Source organism: Triticum urartu, chromosome 2A (assembly GCF_056163025.1).
Source record: "Triticum urartu cultivar PI428250 chromosome 2A, HENAU_Tu73, whole genome shotgun sequence".
Lineage (NCBI taxonomy): Eukaryota > Viridiplantae > Streptophyta > Magnoliopsida > Poales > Poaceae > Triticum > Triticum urartu.
In genome coordinates, this window is record NC_141874.1 from 15,727,661 (window position 1) to 15,742,008 (window position 14,348).

The following is a 14,348-nucleotide window of genomic DNA, read 5'->3' on the forward strand; positions in this document are numbered from 1 at the left end:
GATGTGAACTAGATTACTGACTCTAGTAAACCCTATTGCTGTTGGTCACATATCGATGTGAACTATGGGTGTTAATCACATGGTGATGTGAACTATTGCTGTTAAATCACATGGCGATGTGAACTAGATTATTGACTCTAGTGCAAGTGAGAGACTGAAGGAAATATGCCCTAGAGGCAATAATAAAGTTATTATTTATTTCCTTATTTCATGATAAATGTTTATTATTCATGCTAGAATTGTATTAACCGGAAACATAATACATGTGTGAATACATAGACAAAGAGAGTGTCACTAGTATGCCTCTACTTGACTAGCTCGTTAATCAAAGATGGTTATGTTTCCTAACCATGGACAAAGAGTTGTTATTTGATTAACGGGATCACATCATTAGTTGAATGATCTGATTGACATGACCCATTCCATTAGCTTAGCACCCGATCGTTTAGTATGTTGCTATTGCTTTCTTCATGACTTATACATGTTCCTATGACTATGAGATTATGCAACTCCCGTTTTCCGGAGGAACACTTTGTGTGCTACCAAACGTCACAACGTAACTGGGTGATTATAAAGGAGCTCTACAGGTGTCTCCAAAGGTACATGTTGGGTTGGCGTATTTCGAGATTAGGATTTGTCACTCCGAATGTCGGAGAGGTATCTCTGGGCCCTCTCGGTAATGCACATCACTTAAGCCTTGCAAGCATTGCAACTAATGAGTTAGTTGCGGGATGATGTATTACGGAACGAGCAAAGAGACTTGCCGGTAACGAGATTGAACTAGGTATTAGATACCGACGATCGAATCTCAGGCAAGCAACATACCGATGACAAAGGAAACAACGTATGTTGTTATGCGGTCTGACCGATAAAAGATCTTCGTAGAATATGTAGGAACCAATATGGGCATCCAGGTCCCGCTATTGGTTATTGACCGGAGACGTGTCTCGGTCATGTCTACATTGTTCTCGAACCCGTAGGGTCCGCACGCTTAAGGTTACGATGACAGTTATATTATGAGTTTATGCATTTTGATGTACCGAAGTTTGTTCGGAGTCCCGGATGTGATCACGGACATGATGAGGAGTCTCGAAATGGTCGAGACATAAAGATTGATATATTAGAAGCCTATATTTGGATATCGGAAGTGTTCCGGGTGAAATCGAGATTTTACCGAAAAACCGGGAGGTTACCGGAACCCCCCGGGAGGTACATGGGCCTTAATGGGCCTTAGTGGAAGAAGAGGAGAGGCGGCCAGGGCTGGGCCGCGCGCCCCTCCCCCCCTAGTCCGAATAGGACAAGGATAGAGGGGGCCGGCGCCCCCCTCCTTCTCTTTCTCTCTTTTCCCACCTCGCGAATCCTATTCCAACTAGGAAAGGGGGAGAGTCCTACTCCCGGAGGGAGTAGGACTCCTCCTGGCGCGCCCTGTGATGGCCGGCCGGCCTCCCCCTCTTGAACCTTTATATACGGAGGCAGGGGCACCCCATAGAGACACAAGTTGATCCACGTGATCATATTCTTAACCGTGTGCGGTGCCCCCTTCCACCATAATCCTCGATAATATTGTAGCGGTGCTTAAGCGAAGCCCTGCGACGGTAGTACATCAAGATCGTCACCACGCCGTCGTGCTAACGGAACTCTTCCCCGACACTTTGCTGGATCGGAGTCCGGGGATTGTCATCGAGATGAACGTGTGCTAGAACTCGGAGGTGTCGTAGTTTCGGTGCTTGATCGGTCGGGCCGTGGAGACGTACGACTACATCAACCAAACGCTTCCGTTGTCGATCTACAAGGGTACGTAGATCACACTCTCCCCTCTCGTTACTATGCATCACCATGATCTTGCATGTGCGTAGGAAATTTTTTGAAATTACTACGTTACCCAACAGGACCGGCGTCGGGCTCGAGGAGGTGACAGAAGGCGCGTGGCGTCGGCTGCCCCCGACCGGATTCTCGTGGGGCGAAGGGTTGAGGAGGCGGGCGCCGACGCGGTCGTCCGGGGCGAGCGCGCCCGATCCAGTTCGCGGGGAAGGGGGGAGTGGGGTATCGTGGGTAGGGTGAGGGGTGAGGGGGAGGTTATCCAGTCGGGTGGGCTGGCCGACTAGGCCGCCAGTTGGCTAGCTGGGCCGATTGGTCCAGCGTGGGGGGAGGGTTGTTTCCTTTTCTTTTTGTTTTTGTTTTGCATTTTCTTTTAGTAACAATTGAGCTTTGTTTTGGACAAAACTTGGCACATAAGTCTAACTCAATATCTTAATATGGAATAAAAAGTTTGGGGTTAAAGGAGTTGTCTAACCATTTTTAGAAATTTAAAAAGCCAATTTTAAATGCTACTGGACCACTAAATAATTTTCAGGGGCCCTTTCGGAATCCAAAAGAGGTTGGTTCCAACATGACAAATGCCTAAGGATTATTTGCCACACTTTGAACATTTTAGTTTTCAGGATTGGCAAATTTGAATTTTTAACTTTAAATTTGAGTTTAAATATAAACAGTGATTTGGATCAAGCGAGGATTAGCAACAGTAATATAATGGCAAGGCACCATTAGCAGAGGATTACTGTATCTTAATTATCCGGTCGTCACACAGCGCGCAGGTGGGTCGACGGCTATGGCCGGGGCAGCACTCGGCGTCAGCGCGCGGCCTGCCGGAGCGCGTCAGGGTTGACCTCGATGACGGCGTGCAGCTGCGGGTTCAGACGGCCGATGCGGTCAAGGTAGAACCGGACGAGCTCAACCGAGGTGAGGCTCCCGTTTTTGAAGCCGAGCTGGATGCTGGCCACAGTCGCCTCCTCGATCCGGAAGCTATGGGGACCGGCGAGCGCGAGCACGAGTGCGAGGGTGGCGACGTTGACTGCCAAGAGCGGCCGAGGCATCCTGGAGCGCGTCGAAATGTGAAGTCAATCTGCCGGCCGAGCTGCGCTCAGCTCAGCTCAAGCTAGCTGCTCACTCAAATAATCTTTATACGTCCTTGGATTTCTCTTCTCCCTTTGAGCTCTCAGTTTGTATGGTGCGATGGACTCTAATCAGCAAATCATATATACAAGCAAGCAAGCGTACATGCTGCAACGCGCCGTGCCAACGGTGGATAATAGAAAGGCAGGTGGTCAACACAAGTTTCGTTTATTTTTTTTTAATGAAGGCTCGCGAAAGAGCTCGGCTTTGAGTTAACAAAGCCATCAACCGGCAAAGAGTTACAACAAACAACCCAAATTACAACATAACGATACGATGGGGAACACTGGACTGAAACACTGACTACAACCTCCACAAGCAGCTAATGACATGGAAATTAAGATTACAGCTTCCAAAGGCCGAGCACTCCACACTAGGATCATATGTAGCAGAGCAGGGCATAGCCGACCTTCGAAGATGGCCATGCTCCCGGAACACCTAGAGAAGAAGGGGAACAAGAACTTCCTTCTCTGTCACCGAAGAGGGACCCTACCCCCTCGCCATGGCTCGTAGGCGCCACACCGTCGGGATTTCGAGAAGCTCATCCTAGAGCTAGAAGAATGCCGCCCTCACATCGAAAGGTGGACCTAGAGCGACCACTTCGATTTGGGATATCCCTAACCGGTCGCTCCGCCATAGAGCATGCCCAACTAGTTCGAGTCAGGCTTCATGGAATCGGACGACGAAGAGGTGGCAGCTCAATCCCTCACTTGCAGAACCTCCCGACCACATCCAGCCTCCCTGACGACGCCTCCAGCAAGGTCACGACACGCAAGGCGCCGCCGCCGCCAAATCCGTAGTGGATAAAGGGTTTTCACCCCGGCAGGGGGGGGGGGGGGGGGTCAGGATGGAGAGCAGGGGACCTCGGTTGTAGCCCCATTGAGGAAAGCAGCGCCATTGGGCGTTGCCGCCGCTGGGCCGGTCGTACCAGCCAAGGTTTCCGCTGGTCCCCTAACTGGCCACCAACACGCACCAACGCCGAAGCCATGTTAAAAGACTGCAGGTCCCGAAAACCCATGCCTCCCATCTTCTTTGGAATGCACGTTCTCTACCAAAAAAACTGGTGCATTCTTTTTCGATAGAAGAGTCACCCCATCAGAATGCAGACATTGCATCATTAATTTCCTTACAAAGTTTTGTTGGGATCTTGAAAACCGCCATGGAAAACACTGACTTTGATTTTATAACTGCATTTATCAAGATTTCTTTTGCACCCATAGAAAAAGGCTTCATTTTCCAACCCTTTAATCTTTCAATTATTCTCTCCAGAATATAAAGAAAATTGTCACTCATTTCTAGCCCCACCATTGATGCTAACCCAACATATTTTTCAGAGATGGCCTTAGTGAAGAGCTTTTTTATGGTACCCTATACTGCTAGGAGAAGGGGAGCAGTATATATCTAATCTCACCGTTGATTTCTCGAGGGTAGTTTAGACCCTAATTTTCACTTTCAAACTCCGCCGCCGCCTAGCAATCTCACCTCACACGGCGGGCCACAGCCACGCTCCCAACGCGCCGTTCCCACACGCCCAGCCGGCCGCCAAACTCCCCTCGGCTCCTGATCTCGCTGCCGCTGCCGCTGCCGCTGCCACACCATGCTCCTCTAGTAGACCATGCAGGCTCGCACATCGGTGCCCTTGCGGTAGGCCTCGAACATCCGCTGCCTTCTTATGGATTAGAAGTTCAGTTATCCAGGATTGAGTATATCTGTATATGTGGTATGATTTCATCATTGAAATTGAGTGGCGTTAAAATTTTCATGAAGGTCCTAACTGCCGCTCCTTGGAAATAACCGAGCATCACTGCGATTGCCAACAGACTGAACTACTATACTTTACAACTAAAAACCATAATTTGCGTTGGACATGGACAACTATACGAAGCTGAATACAAACTATCCGTGAGCACCAGTCGCCTACGTATTGCTGCCTGGGAACTGTGGTGGGGGATGATGTATTTCTGTATGGCATGGCCTTCTTTTCGACAGCGGCGAGCTCGATCGTCAGCGGCATCCGGTGTTTTTGCCACCACCGTCATGAGTCAGGCCACGATGAGCAGTCTAAGCCAGCCCCTCACATACGGCCTGGCGACGAAGAGGAGGGCGGGTAGGAGAAGTCAGGTGAGACCTGCTCCAAGCCACCGAGTACGGGCTTGTCTGGTCCACGAGCATGGGCTGATCGAGGAAGGGACGGGACATGGGCCCGCGGAGATGCATGCGGGCGACGGCGGAACAGAATGAGAGAGAACGAGTGGGTGTCGCATCAATCCATCTGACGAGCTGAAAATATCTTCCCAAATTGCCCTCAAATCTTGTATACTGCTCGCATTAAACAAGCAGTGCGCGCTGTACTGCTAACCCAATCCAAGCAGTATACATCTCTTTGAGGCGTTGGATCATCAGGAATGAACGACCGATATTCATTTCAGGGTAGCATAAAAGAGCTCGTAGTGAAACTATTAAGTTCAGTGCAGACCTGAGCTTTTACATCAATATCCACATTTGGACCGAAGAAAATACTGCATTTTGCTTCAGTAATCATATGTCCCGAGTTGGCACAATATTCATCTAGTACTTGCCTCAATGAGGTTGCATTGATCATGTGGTCTTTCATGAGTATAAGGGAATCATCAGCAAAAAGTAGACATGATACTGATGGTGCATTCCTGCACATCCTAACATCCTCTATGCCACAAACCTCCTCCTTTTAAGCCAGAGCACTTGGTAAACCTTCTACACATAAATTAAAAGAAACAGATATGATGAAAGAGGGTCCCCCTGCCGGATTCCCCTACTTGGCACAAACATATCTCTTTCTTGATCATTAAAGCGGACTTTCTTCTTTACTGATTTGACACGAGCCATCAATAGTTCAGTCCCATGAAAGTCCAGCCTACTCATAATTCTTTCAAGGAAAAGCCATTCCACATGATCAAAAGCCTTGTACATACCTACCTTTACTGCACAATAGCCTACTTTCCCCTTCTTTTAATTCTTTGATGGTGTGCATACTCTCATAAGCAATTAGTATATTATCCGCGATCATTCTCCTTGGAACGAAAGCACTTTGTACTGGAGAAATTACATCATCCAAAATACGCTTGAGTCGCATAGCAATCATTTTGGAGATGACTTTATATAAGACGTTACATAAACGGATTGGCTTGTACTGAGATATATTTTCTGGGGTGTCCACCTTGGGGATTAAAACTATAATAGCATCATTCCAACCTTCAGGGATTGACTTATCATATCTCCCTCAGAATTCTAGTTGTAAGGATCTCTCCAAAAACATTCTAACATTTTTTGAAGAAATGGCATGTAATCCATCCGTACATGGGGCTTGTGTATCGCCAATGGAGAACAGAGCCTTCTTCACCTCGTCGGCGGAGTCTAGTTTCAGGATGGATTACATGCCACTCGTTCATGTTCTCAGTCAGCCGAGGAACTACCCGATTGATAAAAGATGGATCCGGCTCCGTGATCTCAGTGGTAAACAGGCCCGTGAAGTACTTAGAGATGAGCGGATAGAAATAGGTCGTGCCCTCCTGCCAAGCTCCGTGAGAGTTTCTTTGTTTCTTTATGCGGTTTCTGATTCTTCTTGCTGAAGCAAAGTTCTGAAAGTAAGTTGTGTTGTGGTCTCCAAATTGTAGCCAATTTAGTCGACTATGTTGGGCTGTTGTGCCTACTACATTTCTCCATTTCAAGCAACTTCTTATTTTCTGCCGCAAGTACCTTCTGCCTAGCTATGTTTGCTTCCGTTAAATCTTGCTTTGACATTTCTTCAAGCTCCTTTTGTGTCTGTCTGCAAGCAACGTATGTTGGCCTGCAGCCTCTATCCGATCCCATGCATCCTGGACTACTTCTGCAAAGTTTTTCTCCTTGAGCCAGCGAGCTTCAAACCTTAGCATAGACTGTCCAGTATTTGCTTAGGCCGGCACTTCTTCCATAGCCATAAGAATCGGCCTATGGCCACCCAGACTTGTAATAATCCAAGTGATGAAGTGTAGCATCTAGAAAAATTTGTCTGCCATGCATCGTTTGCTAGAGCTCTATCCAATCGTTCTATGATCCTTTCTCTGTGCCAAGTAAACTTGTCACCCATGTAACCACAATCAACCTAGTGGCGCTCATCAAGGGCATCCCGAAACGCTTTCATGTATCGTTCCAGTCAAACTCTTCCTCCTTCCTTTTCAAAACTGTACGCCATGTTAAGTGCTTATATTTCCAGCGTGGCTCCCCGTACATACCTGTGAACGTCCATACAAACTCCGGGTCTGTATTGATGAACACATCAATAAAAGTATCAGACTTGTGATTCACAGAAATAGAGATTTCATTTTTCGAAAGTAGAAGCAAACCACCACTCCTCCCATGGCTGCGGACCACCTCTTTATGATCCATTTTCATTCTTCTCCTAAGACACTCTGCCGGCCATTCTTTCGGACAAAAAGATGGCGTCAGGGCTTCTACTCGAAATAACATCTTGAAGAGCCTTGATTGTCGTGGCTTGCTGCAAACCGCGGCAATTAGTAGTTTCATTGATGAAGAGAACTCTTGGTCCGCGGAGCCATCGGAGGACAGAGAACCCTAGCTTTTTCTTGCTAGGGAACAACAAATTCTGGAGACGGAGCACCCTTTGTTGAGGTTAATCGAACAGTCTCAAAACCTCAAACTCACATGGACCAACAGCTGATCCGATCAAAGAAAAAAAAAACAGAAACTCATCCATCTACGTGTGAACTTCATCAGCCATCAGTCACGTCATGGGGAGAGAGACCAGCGACACACCACAAGATGCCGACCTGGGACACCGAAACACCAGCCACCCTACCGTCGTCAAAGAGGTGGCCGGCGGCTGACCAGCGGAAACCCTAGTCACCCGAAGAGTCGGCTCGTGCAGGAAAAGCTTCCACCGGCTATAGGTCTCGGCTAGGGCTGGACCAAAACTCGTAGCTCGCGAGCTTAATGAACGCTCGATAACCTCACTCGGAGCAGCTTGTTAGTATAACGCAACACATATTTTTTTGTCTTATGTGACAACATTTTGGAGCATCTAAGTCAATCTATTCAATCTAATCGACCTAACCCTAGAAGGTAGCAAACTAGTCCACCTCCATCATGTAGTCATCTTCTTCTTCGTAAAGAAACACACACATTCTTATCCAGTAGGCCCTAACACGTTGTAGTCTATTAACAACGCTCATGAGCTTCAAATGAACAGACTCGAGTAGAGTTTTCTGCTTGTTATGCTTAATGAGTTTAAAGAGCCAAGTCTTGACGAGCACGGGCTTCATGAGCCGAGCAGCTCGTTACTCCACCCCAATGGTAGAAACACAACATTTTTATTATACACATATCATGCAGATTCATGAGATCTTTAGATGGATTTGGTGCGTCGCGTGACACGGGCGGAAAGCGGCTTCTTCATCACCTTAAAGAAGGAATCCAGCTCTGTGAAGTCAACACCGCCGGTGCCAGTCGGCGGTGCCCACTCGAACTCGCGCACGAGCGCAGCCAAGAAGCACTTTATGTTCACCATGGCCATGCCCACGCCCGGGCAGAACCTATGCCCGGCGCCAAATGGCATCATCCTGATCTGCTTGGGCCCCGGCAACGGGCCAACGCCCTCCCCGTCACCACCGGCCAGGAACCGCTCAGGCCGGAACTCGTCAGGCTCCGACCATATCTTGCTGTCCCTGCCCATGTCCCTCGCAGAGAAATTCACGTAAAGGTCGCCGGCTGGCGGCGGCATGGACATTCCTCCGACCAGCACCCCTACGGCATCGGCATGGACATGGCGCGGGATGACCGGCAACGGCGGGTGCATGCGCAGGGTCTCCAGCACGACAGCATGCAGGTAAGGCATGCCTGCAACTGCACGGGAGACCTCGCCGTCGTCGACCTCGCCACGGAGCTTCTCCTGCACCTCCGGCTTGTCGACAATGTGGGCGAGGGCCCATTCCATGCATGCAACCACCGTCCCTGTGCCGGCGCCGAGGAACTCCGAGATTAGGTTCACCATCTCGTCGTCCCTAAGAGGGCGCCGCCCGCGCTCGACGGCACCCTCGTTGGGGACACGGAGGTCGAAGAGCGAGTCGACATACGGACGACGGCCGCCCTCGTCGTGTGGTAGAGGAGAGTGAACCGCCATCCGCCGTGCCGCGATGTGAGGGAGTAACAGCTCCTTGAGGCCGACAATTATGGTGAACAGCCTGCGCAGCCGCCTCCACTCCACGATCTTGTCCATTACGGAGCCCTTAGCCGAGAAAGGCTTGACCTGCCCAATGGCGAGCTGGAAGTTCTGTATGACGCGTCGCATGGCGCGCACGTGGCCCTCGTCGACGGCGTCGCCGAAGCACAGGCGCGCGACGACCGAGAACACAGCGCCGTAGAGATGCTGGTGCACCTCCGTCACCTCTTCCCTGCTTCCCCGGGGGGCGGACTGCAGGGCGGCGACGAGGCCCTGGACGGCCTCCCGCTGCAGCGGCGCGAGGCCGCCAAGGCGCGACGGGTGGAGTGTCTCGGCGGTGAGGTTGCACCGGAGGGCGCGCCAGTACGGGCCGTGCGCCACGGAGTTGAGGTCCTCAATCCGCTTGCCGCTGCGCCGGCTGGCCAGGGCCACATGCAGGCGCGCGCGCGGGCGGTTCGAGAAGGCGTCGGCGTTCTCGACGAGCGCCCGGTGGGTGACGGCAGGGTCGCTGATCTTGTGCAGGGCTACCGTGGCTGGAGGAGCACGGCTGCGCCGGAGGACGAAGAGGAGGCCGCACAAGAGAAGGGCGAGGAGCACGACGAGCTGATCCATGTTGATCTGTTGTAGCTGCTGCCTGTAAATGGGTGTGTGTTTCCATATTTATACACGGAGTGAGAGAGAGAAGGGCCTTGCTGCGACGTCCAACCATGAATGAATGATCATGCAAAATGACTAGTAGGTGTGTGAGTGTGACATAACACTGGCCACTCACACCTAACACTTGTCATTAGTGTATCAATCAACCATGTTAGTAGTGTATATGATGATAACATAAGTATGTTGGTAACACAACTATTATTTTGTTAGTATTCTTTCCGCCCACTTTTTGGAGTGCTCACATTAAATAGGAGTACATCTCAATCTGTTTTAAGGATCAACGATGACAATTTTTTACAAATAATGCACTAGTTAAATATCCGTAATCATAACGTGTGCATTATCATCTACTCCCCCTGTCCTAAAGTTAAAACAAAGTTCAGTCATTTATTTTGGGACAGAAGAAGGATCATATGAAGGAGTACGTTTCTCCCCATTAGACTGACGCCGAGACCGACAACGAGAGGACGCATCCATTGCGGCCTCCTCCACGCCGATTAACTGGCCACTCCGATGGAATGTTTTATATGAACTTGTTTCAACAAAGAAAAGCACGATGGAGCACTCCTCTTTTGAGATGCTCGGAGTCTCGCCTTATAGGCGTGAAAGGGATCGGACATGGAGTATTTGAACCTGAGCTCATATGCTCCCGCATGAACAGTAAAATTCAAAAAAGATAGTAAAGAAATACAGAAAAATCTGAACTTTTTTTTTTGTGATGAACATTGATAAATTTTCTAGCTCCATGCGAAATTTCAGATTGAAATGACATTCGTGGAGGCCTGGGCAAAAAAAATCAATGGTTCAAAAAGACAATTGTTGGAAGCATTCTGGAGCATCGATTTTGTTATTTTTGCCCAGACCTTCACGAATGTCATTTCGACCTAAAATTTTGCACGCAGCTAGCACATTTATCAATGTATATCACGAATAAATTCAGATTTTTTTGAATTGTTTTACTATTTTTTCGATTTTACTGTTCATGCAGAAGCATATGAGCTCGGGGTCAAAAGAGCACTTTCGGGAAGGGATCACCCTATACACTGGTGGAAAAACAGCTAGTTACAACTTTAGTTGGTGGCGCGTCATTTTCAAACAACGCTAGTACTATTTTTTTCAAATACTGGTGGCGTTGTCATATTTGGTCCGTCAGCTTTACAAGGTTAGTGATGGCGCTGCTTTTTTTTAACACGTTACAACTCTGATGGCCCATCTATACTCACCGTTTGAAACATAGTGGTGTGCTACTTATGAGCTGCGTTGGGTTTTTTCCGAAGAGGTAGGGTGAAGCGATATAGTAAGTATTTACCTTGGTGAGAACTAATGTTGTCGAAGCAATAGGAAAATCACACCAAACCTAATGAACAAGACATGCAAACATAAGAGCAAATACTTGCAGCCAACGTGGGCAATAGGGTTGTTAATCCCCTTGAACTCGTTACTTGTAAGGATTAAATTTAGTAGTGGTAGATATACAAATTACAAAATAAAACTAAATTAATTGTAACAATATATTTTTCATTTTCTAATATAATAAAATAGAGCTGGGGCCATAGTGTTCACTACTGGCTTCTCTCTTGAAACATAGCATACAGTGGGTAAACAAACTACTGTTAGGCAACTAATAGAAAAATGCATAGTTATGATGTTATTAATGTTCATGGCAATGATCATGTACATATACATTACATCCGTGACAAGTAGACCGAAACGATTGTGCATCTACTACTATTACTCGACCAATCGACCGTTATCCAGCATGCATCCACCCCGTTGTTTTACCCTTAATGGCAACAATACAAATGTGTGTCTTGCTACCCGTACTGTGACCAGGTGAGGACACCATAAGATTGAACCCATTACAAAGCACATCTCCTACTGAAGATAAATCAATCTAGTTGGCTAAGCCAAACAGATAGATTGGAGAGAAATATAAAGTTATAACAATCATGCATAATAAAGTACAACAAATACTCAAATAGTATCAATGAATAATCTGATCATAAACCCACAATTCATCGGAATCCCAACAAACACACCACAAAAGAAGATTACATCGGATAGAACTCCATAAAGATCATGGAGAACTTTGTATTGAAGATCAAAGAGAGAGAAGAAGTCATCTAGCTAACACATATGGACCCGTAGATATGTGGTAAACTACTCACACATTATTGAAATGCAACAAGGTTGATGTAAAAGCCCTCCATGATTGATTCCCCCTCCGGCAGAGTACCGCTAAAGGCCTCCAGATGAGATCGCGGAAGAACAGAAGTTTGCTGAGGCGAAAAAAATATTTTTAGTCGCTCTCTGTTGGTTTCGAGATTTATGAGAATTTATAAAGATGGAATTAGGTCAAACGGAGCTCCGTGGGTCCCACAAGCTCAGGGGGCCCTCGACACAAGCTAGGTCCCGCATTTGTCGGACTTTGGATTGTCGGTCGCCTGGGACATGGCGAGTGAGGAGTCTGCCTAGGGCATAGTGAGTGAGGAGTTGGGGTTGGAGGTCCCCATTGCAGGCACAACGCGGTACATCGACCCTGACCACTACTACCATCACACATCTCTTCTGAAGCCAAGGAGCGACGTGTACAACCTGGCCGTGGTGATGCTCGAGGGTCTGACAGTTAAAAAGGCATACTCCCAAGGGGAGGAGCTGGATGTGAACGCAGGTTTGGCATCCTTGACGCTCCCCGTCATGGAGGCCGGTAATTTTGAAGAGTTGCTGGATAGGCGACCGGTGCCGGAACCGACCCCGGGCACTGGAGCATGTCGCGCAGACTGCACGGTGCTGCGTGAAGTTGGATAGGAAGGACCGTCCGGCCATATCAGACATCGTGGCCAACCTGAAGAAGGCTCATGTGTTGATCTGCAGAGACGAGCCAGGTTCAATTGATGAATCAGCACCACATGCCAGCAGCGTACCCTCCCAATCCCAACTGGTACGCTACAAACTGATTTAACTCTCTTTGCGTTACGTTAGTAAATTGATGAATCCTGTTCGTACACTGATGACCACTCATTTTGTGTTCTCTTCTTTAATTAGGTGCTCCAGTCACGTTGGTAATGCCCGCTTCTGGTAATCTATAGGCGCGGGCGGTTTAGGACAGAGCTTCGGATGGAGATGGACACACCTCTCTAGTCTCTGAGAGCAAGTATAATAGGATGACGTAGGCAGGCTGTAAGCCTTTAAATATTATATTTTGGATGAGTTGAGGAGAGAGAGGAGGAGAGAGAAGGGAAGCAGGCTATTGATTAATAGCCGGCTGCAACCCGTGCTTCTAGGCCTGTTGTGAGAGAGGGGGGTGGGCCATGTATTAAAAAAGTAGTACACATTTATATTCAACTATTGTACTTGCCGGCTATAAACTTGGCTATAGATGATGTGGCAGGACCATATAGCCAGCCGCTGGCTATACTATTAACCATGCTCTCAGTTTGCTTCTTCACCGACCAAATAGGTCCACTTTGTTTGTGTAGATCGAAAAGGTGTGGTGGCACCCGTGACTCCCGGCACCCCCTTATCAGCCCGTTTAGTCACTCTGAGATTCGAGCTGGAGTTGTCTAGGTTCAGATCATTTGCAGCACCCTGCCAACTTTATTTGCAGCACCCTGCCAGCTTTGTCAGACCATTTGCCTCATAGTGGAGAAGTTTGACTGAGCAGTCGATTCCTATCTATGACTAGCCTAGCCCCGATAGGTATGACAGTATGGTCACTGTTCTTGATGGGAAGAAAGGAAAGGAGAGAGAGCGCTGACATTTCTTGTCCTGGGATTTTCGTGCCTTTCACGTGTGAGAGAGCCATGAGAGTGAGAGGGGAGGAGAGAGAGGATGCTTTTGTGTGAGAGAGAGCTCAGAGAGGTGCTATGATAGAGAGAAGGGAGAAAAGTGGTGTGTGTCAGAGAAAAAAAGGAGCAGAGAGGGGGATGCGAGAGAGAGAAGAGAAAAAGATAGTGTGATATCACTACCGGAATCGCACCCTATGCCGACGGCCAGGGCCGTCGGCATAGCCCGGAATGGCCGTCGGGACAGGCCTATGCCGACGGCCCCCGTCGGCATAGGGCCGTCGGCAACATATCCGTCGGCGTAGCCAGGAATGCCGTCGGCATAGAAAGGTCGTCGGCATATGCCCTATCCCGACGGTGTCCGTACATCTATGCCGACGGCCCCCGCCGTCGGCAACGTTATCGCCTAACGGCGGCCGCCGTCAAGTGCTGACCAACGCTTGCTCGCCACGTGGCAGGTCTATGCCGACGGTCTAGCCGTCGACATAGTTTCAACCTAAGCCGACGGCTAGGCCGTCGGCATAGAAGTGCCACGTGGCGAGCAGGCGTCACCCCTGGGGCGGGTCTATGCCGACGGCCTAGCTGTCGGCTTAGGTTGAAACTATGCCGACGGCCAGCCCGTCGGCATAGACCTGCCACGTGGCAGCCACTGGGAGCTCACGGTAGCTCTATGCCGACGGCCTTGCCGTCGGCATAGTTTCTGTCTGTTTTTTTTTTCTTTTTTCTGTTTTATTTCAGCTCAATTCATTTGAATATATACA

At 48.7% G+C, this 14,348-nt stretch overlaps 1 protein-coding gene across 1 annotated transcript; it reads right to left on the bottom strand.

Annotated features, from left to right (window-relative positions):
* Nucleotides 1-8,296: 8,296 nt before the first annotated feature.
* Nucleotides 8,297-9,757, bottom strand: LOC147982929 (cytochrome P450 89A2-like). Its single transcript, XM_087542736.1, has one exon. It carries the CDS (start codon nucleotides 9,755-9,757, stop codon nucleotides 8,333-8,335), a length of 1,425 nt encoding a protein of 474 aa, XP_087398862.1. The 3' UTR covers nucleotides 8,297-8,332.
* Between the last annotated feature and the right edge of the window lie 4,591 nt (nucleotides 9,758-14,348).